This window comes from Vombatus ursinus, unplaced genomic scaffold (genome assembly GCF_900497805.2).
Source record: "Vombatus ursinus unplaced genomic scaffold, bare-nosed wombat genome assembly UNPS02014808.1, whole genome shotgun sequence".
NCBI classification, from domain to species: domain Eukaryota; kingdom Metazoa; phylum Chordata; class Mammalia; order Diprotodontia; family Vombatidae; genus Vombatus; species Vombatus ursinus.
The window spans coordinates 2,502,340-2,512,446 of NW_020954586.1; the positions used below are offsets into that span (position 1 = coordinate 2,502,340).

Genomic DNA, 10,107 nt, shown 5'->3' on the forward strand with positions numbered 1-10,107 from the left:
TGTGTGTGTGCGTGTGTGTGTGTGTGTGTGTGTGTGTGTGTGTGTGTACACACACAGGAGAGGAAGCTAGAACACGAACAGAGTACCGTAAAGAGCAGGACGGAGCTGTTGGCAGGCTCATTAGGGTCACACGCGCACAGATTTAGAGATGGAGGGGACCTTAGAGCTCATCTATTCTAACACCGTCATTTTTACAGATGGGGAAACTGAGGCCTACAGAGGATAAGAGGCACAGGTCCTAGGATCATAGATTTAGGGTAGGAAGGGATCTTATAGGCCGTCTAGTCCAGTTTCTTTGTTTTTACAGATGAGGAAACTGAGATCCTGAGAAGTCCTAATATTTCAGATTTAGAATTGAAAGGGATCTTACAGGTCATCTAGTTTGACCCCTCATTTGTACAGATGGGGAAACTGAGGCCCCAGAGAGAGGAAGGCTACTTAGAACTGAAAAGGATCTTTGGGATCACCCAACCCCTCATTTTTACAGATGGGGAAATGGAGGCCCACAGGGGGGCAGTGACTTGCCCAAGGTTACACGGGTCGCAAATGCTGGAGCCAGAATTCAAAGCCATTCTTCTGACTCCAAATCCTGCAATTCCTCCACTGCGTCCCACTGCCTGTCCACCTTGGGTCTAATTATAATTCACACACATGCGCATTAAGGGAGGGCATCTTTTCGTCCATTGTCTTAGATACGAAATAGTATTTTCCTTCAGCGCAATCCTCTCTAATGCGCCTTCTGGCTTATCCTCACACTGTGGATTGTTTTAACTTTGTATTTTCCATTTTGCTGCATCTCGAGGGATGGGGGAAGGGAGATTGATGGGGGAAAGAACAGAAAAATCTATGATTAGCAACTTCATGGGGAGGAAAAATTACCTGTGATGCCACCGGGATTAATCACCAGGTAACGGAGGCTTCTTTCGCCCGCGGCCGTCCTTATTCCCAGCCTTTGCGATGTTTGCAGCCTTGACGGGATCTGTCAGCTGCCGTGGCTCGGGACGAGCAGTGCTCCCCTTCTCCGGGCTCCAGCAGCAAAAAGAGCAACTGGCATTCCACGTCGACACTACCTTTTCCATACATTCTCTCCCTTGATCGTTGCAACAACCTTGGCAGGTAGATGCTATTATTAGCTCCATTTTACAGATGAGGAAAATAAGGATCTGGAAGAAGTGAATCGAATCCAAGCTGCTCCTGGGAGCATTTCCCACCATTCCACATTGGACTCAAAGGATTGCCAAGAATTCCCAACCCTCTCTGAGCTGGCTCTCGGGTCTGAGGCCTGGGTTCAAACCCTGCCTCTGACACTTATGGGCAAGTCAGTTTCCCTCTAGGACCCTCCGTTTCTTCATCTAAAAAATGAAGGGGGGGAGCAGCTAGGTGGCGCAGTGGAAAGAGCGCTGGCCCTGAAGTCAGGAGGACCTGAGTTCAAATCCGGCCTCAGACCAAACACTTGACACTTACTAGCTGTGTGACCCTGGGCAAGTCACTTAACCCCAATTGCCTAAAAAAATTAAAAAAAAATGAAGGGGTCAGACTAGAAGAGATCGCATTGAGAGTTTTTGTTTCTGCATTTGATTCTTCTAAGAGCAGGGTAGGGGGAAGGAGCCGGTGGTAAGACGGGGCACCAGATTCCATGATGCATCCGATGGCTGGAGGGCCAGGACACATCATGGAGTGATACAGAGTTGAAACCCCAGCTCTGCTACGTAGGAGCCTTGTGGGCCTTGGTTTCCCCATCTGTTAAAAGAGGGAGGGGGCTAGATAGCCCCTGAGATACTCTCTGGGACCAGAGCTGTGATTCTATGATCCTATGATTCAATGAGATCACATTTGTAAAGTGCCTAGCACAGGGCACCCTCTCCTCCTGCATTACCTGCTTGTGGGATCCTGGGCAAGTCGTGTAACTTCTCTGGGCCTCAGTTTTCTCATCTGTAAAATGAGGCAGTTGATAGCTCTATGATTCCCCTCCAGCTCTTTCTATATGGTCCTATGCCCAGCTGTGTAACCTTGGGCAATTCACTTTACCTGTCTGAGCCTCAGTTTCCTTCTCTGTGAAATGAGAGCGTGGAATTTGATGGACCCTGAGGGTCCTCTCAGTTCTGGGACTGTGACCCCGTTGTAATATCAAGGAAGGGAAAACCCTCCTGGTCCTAACTGTGGGTTCTTGGTCGGTGATTTCAGGTTCCTGTTGGAGCTGGAGCAGCGCATGGAAGAGAACATTGTCATCTCTGACGTGTGTGACATCGTCTACCAGCACGCGGCCAGCCACTTCTCCGTCTACATCACCTACGTCTCCAACCAGACGTACCAGGAGAGAGCTTATAAGCAGCTTCTGTGAGTTCCGCCGTACGACTCGAGATGCCTTGTTTTGAAAGAAACTGTGTGCGTGTGTGTATGTGTGTGTGTTTGTGAGAAAGAGCCAGAGAAACACAGAGACAGAGAGAGGAGAAAGACAAAGACAGAGATAGACAGACAGATGGGCAGACCGGTGGTCATAGAGTGTTGCCCAAAGTGGGCGGACTTGGTGGTGGTTTTAAAGAAATCCTGCCCAGCCGAGGCTGAGCAGACCGGAGAGTGGAGCCAGGCCAGAAGGGATGTCATTGAAAGAACTGGGAATGATCAGCCAGGAGAAGAGAAGGCTGCCGGGGGCATGAGAGCTACCTCCAACATTCCTGTCGCCTCCCGTATCAAATACAAAACGCTGTTTGCCGTTCGCAGCCCTTCAGCACCCGGCCAGCTCCCACCTTTCTAGTTAGTCTGCTTACACTTTACTCCTACCACGCATTGTTCAATCCAGAGCCCCCGCCTCCCGCTGTTCCGGGAACAAGCCCCTCTCTGTCTTGGCTCCAGGTCTTCTCTCTGGCTGTCCCCTGCCTGGAATGCCTCCTTGGCTCTGACCACTGAGCTCCCTGGCTTCTAAGGCCTCACCCAAATCCCACCTCCTACAGGAAGCTCTCTCCATTCTAGCACCTTCCCCTGTGTTCATAATCTCCCAGATCCTGTCTAGAGCTCACTTTGCAGATGTGTGTTTGCCCATTGTGTCCCCTTTCCGATTGTGACCTCCTTGAGGGCAGGACTCTCTTTCGTCTTTGTTTCCCCAGCACTTAACACAGCGCTTGGCACATAGTAGGCACTTTATAAATGTTTGTCACTCGATTGATGAACTGAAGGGTTGATTGAAGGTGAATGAGGGGTTAATTTTGTTCTGCGTGGCCCCAGAGGGCAGAGTGGAGAGGAGCTGGGGGGGGGGGGGATTCCAGAGAAGCCTATTCTGACTCCATAAAAGCTGTCCTGGGGCTGCCTTGGCAGGCGGCGGGATTGCCATTAGAAGATGCTGCCTTTGTCACTGACCACCTGTGTGACCTCGCACAGGTCACTCATCCTCTCTGGGCCTTTTCCTCAACTATAACATGTGGGATTTGGGCCCCCTGGCTTCTAAGGCCTGCGAGCTTTCCCATTATGGCCTGGATGACCATTTGTTTGGGACGCTGTGGAGTGGATTCATTTCAGCGTTAGCATGGACCTCCCGAGAACTTGTCCTGGAGTCAGTCATTGCTGTTGAGTTTTTTCAGTCGTGTTCCACTCTCCGTGACCCCATTGGGAGTTTTCTTGGCAGAGACACTGGAGTGGTTTGCCATTGCCTTCTCCAGCTCATTTGACAGATGAGGAACTGAGGCAAACAGGGTAAAGTGACTTGCCCAGGGCCACACAGCTAGGAAGTGTCTGAGGCCAGATCTGAACTCAGGAAGAGAATCTTTCTGACTCCAAGCCCAGAGCTCTACCCACTGCACCGTCTAGCTGCTCCTCGAGTCAGAGATGAGCTGTCAAATTTCATCTCTGCCACTTATTACTTGTATGACTTTGGGCAAGTCATTTCCTTTCTCTGGGTCTCAGTTTCCTTATCAATGAAATGAGAGGGTTGGCCTCAAAGGCTTCTGAGATTCCTTCCTACTCTAGAACTGTAATCATAGCATGAAACATTGAGATAGAACATAGACTTATGACTAAGAAGTGGACAGCACCTTACAAGCCATGGGGTCCAACCTCCTCATTTACAGATAGGGAAACTGAGGCCCTGCAAGGTGAAGTGATTGGCCAGGGTCATGCAAATGGTAAGTGTCTGAGGCAGGATTTGAATTCAGGTCTTCCTGATTCCAAGCCCAGCACTCTTTCTGCCCAACAGGCAAATGGCATACAGGCCTGGAGGAGAGCAAGGACAGATCTGGGTGTCCTCTGAGATGGGGAGATTATTAGGATTATGATTTTTACTAGATCCTTAGTGGCGCCTGAGAAAGTGAAGATAGAGACAGAGAGAAGAGAGAGACAGAGACAGAGAGAGAGCAGAGAAAGAAAGAAGAAATAGAGAGACAGAGACAGAGACAGAGAGAGAAAGAAGAGACAGACAAAGAGACAGAGAGACAGAGACAGAGAGATAAGAGAGAGACAGGGAAAGAAACAGAGGCAGAGACAAAGAGAGACAGAGATCAGAGACAGAGATAGAAAGAAGAGGCAGAGATACAGACAGAGAGGTGGAGAGAGAGACACCTACAGGACACCCATGTTATGGGGGCAGATGAATGAGGCAGCCCTCCAAAGGAGACTGAGGAAAATCAGCTCTGGAGGCATGAGGAGAAGCAGGAGACCAAAGCCCAGGGAAGGAGAGCCCGCAGCAGAGGGTGGTCCGAGCACCCAAGGCCTTGGGAAGGTCCAAGATGATGAGGGCTGAGAACGGGAGGGGCCGAGGAGTCAATCCTTTCTGTCCCCTACTGCCCCTTCGGGCTGAAAGCATCCCTGCCAAGGCTCAGCCCTGGTGTCTCGGGAGAAATCGACCTCTGGAGGCTCCTCTCCCTGAAGCTGAGGGCCCCGGGCTAGGATTCTTGGCTGGAATGTGATGCCTACGGCCTTTGAAGTTAAAGAAGGGGAGGGTTTGAGGTCAGGAGCGCTGCTGGCCTGGCCGGACCCTCCAATCAGGCCAGAGAGCAGGAGAGGCGCCTTAGCGAGAACCAGAGGCCAGACAAGAACGTGGCTGGTTTCGGGCTAGAAGAGGCAGAAATAGACCTGACTGAGCCTCTGTCCACCTCCCAGACACTCCCGGTGGCCACCGCGAGGGTGTCCCCCACCCCCCGGCTGTGTCCTGGGCTTCCCCCATCGGGTCCTTTGGGGTGAAGCGGCCCTCCCTGGAATCGTCTGCTCCCTTCTGAGCCCCATGGAAGGGCCTTGTCCTGAAGCCCCGCCCGAGCCTGGAGCCTCCTCTCCAAACACTGAGACCTTTTTTTAAACACAGAAGCTCCTTCAGGGACTTTTCGACTGAGACATGGAGTAAATCTGTTGCAAGCACGTCCTGGCCTTTGAAAGTTAGAACTGATGGGAATCTGGACTTGTGGGCTTAAGCCCAGAGACGGTTCAATAACATCACACTACTAACCTGATCAATAACTATTGAAAATGAGACCGACGGGGCTGTCAGTACTTGGAACAAGAGTAGGATTAGAACCCGGCTCTGGGATTTCATCAGCCGGGCAAGGTCACTGCCTGGCCGGGGCAGCCTGTCACCTTCTCTCTTGTTTTTTTGTTTCTGTTTTTGCTTTGTGCTAGGCAATGGGGTTAAGTGACTTGCCCAGGGTCACACAGCTACTGAGTGTCAGGTATCTGAGGCCAGATTTGAACTCGGGTCCTCCTGACTCCAGGGCCAGTGCTCTATCCACTGCACCACCTAGCTGCCCCTGTCACCTTCTCTCCTACCTGTAGTCTGAGGTCACCGCTCCGAAGTGACCTGCCCAGGGTCACCCAGCCCAGCGGGGGGAGGGGCGCTTGCTCCCAGGGCCTCCTGGCTCCACGGCCAACTGTAGCCACAGCACTGTGCTGGAATCAGGGCAAGTAGGAGAAATGGCATGGCTGGATAGGGCCTTGGAAGATTTGGTCTAGCCCAGGCTTGAAACAGAGCCTCCTTCCAAGGCAGGGCAGGGGATTATGGACCTGCACCTGGAAGGAGCCTTGGGGCTCATCAAGTACCGCCCTTTGTTTGAAAGTTGAAGAATATCAGGTTCAGAGAGAAGAGACTCACTCAGGGTCACACAGCTAGGAGTCAGTGAGTCAGTCAACAAGCGTTTATGAAGCACCGGCTGTGTGCCAAGCACTGGGGACAGAAGGAAAGGCAAAGGACAGCTCCTGCCCTCAAGGAGCTTACGGTCTACCATGGAGAGAGGATGCGAACAAATAGGTACCCACAAGGTCTACTCAGGTATATTGGAAATGCCCAACAGAGGAGGCTGGGGCTGAAAAGCATCTGGGGAAGGCTTCCTGCAGAATAGGACCTGAGTTGGGACTTCAAGGCGGCCAGGGAGGTCAGTGGTCAGAGCAGAGGGGGCAGTGCATTCCAGGCCTGTGACACAGCTAGAGAGAATGCCTGGAGTAGGGAGATGGGAGTGTCGTGTGTGTGCGTGCATGTGTGTGTGCACACGCACGTGTGTGTATGTGTGTGCATCTGTGTGCACGTGTGTGTGTGTGCACGTGCATGTGTGTGACAGCCAGGATGATGGGGGAATCCTGGGGGTGAGGTGTAAGAAGTCTGGGGGGGACAGAGAAATCAGGAAGGGCTTGGAACACCAACCAGAGGATCATTTATATTTGATCCTGGGAGCAAGAGGGCGCCACTAGAAGCTGTTGTTTAGGGTGGGAGGGGTGAGGTAGTGGGGACTGGGCTTTAGGAAGATCCCTTTGGTGGTTAAATGGGGGGTGGGCTGGAGGGGGAAGGACTGGAGGCAGGAGTCCTCCAAGGGTGGGAGGTGATGGGGGAGCCCTGCTGGAGGAGAGGAGGGGGTGATGTATGTGAAGGATGTCTCAGGGGAGATCAACAGGCATTGGCCCCATATTGGATGTGAGGAGTGAGACAGTAAAGTATTGTGAAGGTCAGAGATGGTATATACCAGAAATTAGACTTGAACCCAGGTGTTTCTGACTGCAGGTAGAGCACTGTAGCCATCCCATCATGCTGTCAGCATGTGGTTGCTCAGCCTTTGCTTGAATACCTTCAAAGATGGTGAGCTCACTACCTCTCAAGGCAGCCCATCCCTCTTTGAGACAGCTCTAATTGTTAAGAAGTATGTCCTTACTTTGAGTCTTCATCTGCCTCCCTATAACATCCACACATTACTCCTGGTTCTACCCAATTCCTTTCCCACACAATGATCCTTCAAATGCTTGAAATTATATCCCGTTTTGACTTTTTCTTTTCCTCTTCTGTCGACTGACCCTTACGTGGCCTGGTCTTGAGGCCCTTCACCATCCTGGGTGCCCTCCTACCCTTTGGACAGACTCTGGCTTGCCTACTGTGAGACATGAACACAACACACCAGAGGGATCTGGCCAGGGCCAGGCAAAGCGGGATGACTGGCTCCTCCTTCCTGGATGCTTGCCACCTCTTCATGCTGCCTAAGATAGTGTCTGATTTCTTTGCTACTATATCATGCTTATATTGAACTTGCAGGCCCCTAAGACCCCCAGCTCTTTTTCATGAACAAAATACACAACTGATATAAAGGCTAGTCCATACATTGACAGTAGCTTGGAATAAACAGCCTGGAGCTTGTGTCACTTTAGAAAAATGTATAACTGGTTAGTCATTTTTTTTTAATTACATGCCAAAACTTCCACCTAAACTGAAAAAATGCTGGGAGAATCTGGGCTCAGTTCGTGGAATCCCTGTGTGACCTTGGACAACTCACTTACCTGCTCTGGGCCTCAGTTTCCTCATCTGTCAATTGAAGGAAGTAGAGGAGGTCAATCCATCAATCAACATTTATAAAGCTCCTACTATGTGCCAGGCACTGGGGACCTTTAGGGCAGGGGTCCATCACCTTGTTTGGTTGGGTCCAGGACCCCCTTGACAGTCAGAAGGGTTTCTCAGAATTCTGGTTTTTTGCAGCACAAAATAAAAAATGAGAGATTACAAAAGTAACCAGTTATATTGAAACACAGTCTATTGAAACTCAGTATCAAAATATTTATGAAAAGAAAGGTCAAGCACCCCAGGTTCAGACCCCCTGAGGTCCCAGGCCTCAATCTACGGTGCTGTGAAATGTAGTTAGGGAAGTAAATCTTTTGGAGGGAGAGAAGGAAGAGTTGGTCTAAATCTGCTCTGGCAGGTAGCTCCCTTCAGCTCTCAGCGCAGCCTGCATGCCTTTAGGAATAAGCCAACCCTTCCCCACCTCCCGCCCCATTATGTTCATTCATTGGTTTCATGTTGGCCTTTAGTCATCCCAGGAAGAGCCCCACCCCTGAGCTGCCGCCTGGCAGGACTTGCCAAGTACCTCGGATGTCCACACACTGGCCTCCGTGGCTGCCCCCTCCAAGGACCAGATGTGGTGCCCCTCCCCCTGGCAGAAGCAGCTAGGGCTCTCTTAGTCATTCTGGCCTTAGTCACTGCCCTGTTCCCAGGACTGTGGCCCGGCCTCACCTCGCTGCAGTGATCCTGCCCTGCCAGCTGTCTAATTAAGCCTCTGACTCATGGCCTTGGGCTCACGCCCGATTCTCAGCCACCCACACACGCAACACATGCTGCTGAAATCTATACGTGTTCACATGTGAATGCACTTCAGGGACATGTACATTGAAAACTATTTTCCATTCCTCTCTCTGAAGACCCATCTCCATTTTAGTGGGAACGCATTTGGGGACTTGTCCATGAGGATGAGAGCTCTCCGCTCCTGTTTCCAAAGGGCGAGATGAATGTTCTGTCTTGGGGTGGGTGAGGAGAGCAGCAGTACAGTCAGATCTGCTGCACCTGCCGGTCTCCAGGGCAACCACAGCTACAGGCTCGTCCTCTGTTCATCCCCAGGCAGGAGAAGGCCGCGTTCCGGGAGGTGATCTCCCAGCTGGAGCTGGACCCCAAGTGCAAAGGCCTGCCTTTCTCCTCCTTCCTGATTCTGCCATTTCAAAGGATCACGCGGTTGAAGTTACTGGTACAGGTAACTACCTGGCCCGCCCTCTCCCCCTCTAACTCCGTTTCCCCTTGCCGGGGGTATTGTTCTCTGGAATACACTTCAGGCAGCTCTTAGCTTCTGCATAAATCTATGTCCTAGGACTGAGACCATAGCTCCGGAGGGACCTCAGGGACCACATAATCCAGGCCCAGCAAAGTTCAGTGGCTTCCCCCGGGTCGCATGGGTGGTAAGCCTCAAAGGTGGTGTTTGAGGCTGGGCTTTCTGACTTCACTCCAGCACCTTGTTCCCTTTCTTAACTGACAGAGGACCATGGATTGAGATCCAAGGAAGGGACCACAGAGTTCAACTGGTCCAACCCCTCGATTTCACAATTAGGAAGTTCAAGTTACTAAGTTCTGGTCAAAGTGAATCAGCTTAGAAGTTGGGGCAGAGATTGTGAGGTGGTGCTGCTTTTGAATGGGTGAATGAATGAATGAATGAATGGAGCATTTATTAAGCACTTCTTATGTGCTAAGCACAGGGAATTGAATAGAAAAGTAGCCCAATCTCAAAGACCTCTCCTAATTCTTCTGAAATCTCAGGATCTGGGTTCAAATCCCAGAACTGCTACTTACAACTTTTGTGACCTCTGGAAAGTCACTTCCTCTTTGTGGGTCTCAGTTTCCTTATCTGTAAAATGCAGGGATTGGACCAATTGTGCTCAGAGGTCCCTTCTAGGCCCACACCTCTCAATGATACCATGAATGAAAGAGACTGTGCTTAGGAATCCAGCAGGTGGTCCCGATGAGCTGGCACGTAGGAGGAGTAGATAATTAACAGGTTTAGGCTGATGGGGGGGAATTGGGAGTCAAAGATGAAAAATTGGAGAGGGATGAAGGGTGCCGGCCAAGGATGGGGGTGGGGCTGGGCCTCAGGAAATGGAAGGCACCCATCAGCAAAACTGTGATTAACGTGTTTGTCTCCTTTTCTTAGAAAAGTGCGCGGCGAACGAGACAATTCCACAGTAGAAAACACTCTCTCTGTGTACCCAAAATAAACAATTAGCTTCTCTCAAGAGAACGGCTTAGAGCTGGAAATTCTAAAAGAGAGAGCGTTCTTACTCCTCTTCCCTCCCTCCCTCATCTGCTCCCTTCCTTCTCTCCCTTCTCCCTTTTCCCTCTCT

The 10,107-nt window shown here is 51.0% G+C and overlaps 1 protein-coding gene across 2 annotated transcripts in view; it reads left to right on the forward strand.

Moving 5' to 3' along the window:
* The window catches only part of NGEF (neuronal guanine nucleotide exchange factor), a 126,330-nt gene that overhangs the window by 97,459 nt on the left and 18,764 nt on the right, over positions 1 to 10,107 (forward strand). For both annotated transcript variants that reach the window (XM_027875207.1, XM_027875208.1), the window contains 2 exons: positions 2,185 to 2,337; positions 8,840 to 8,969. In XM_027875207.1, coding sequence (XP_027731008.1) covers positions 2,185 to 2,337; positions 8,840 to 8,969 — 283 coding nt within the window. The remainder of the gene's footprint in view (positions 1 to 2,184; positions 2,338 to 8,839; positions 8,970 to 10,107) is intronic.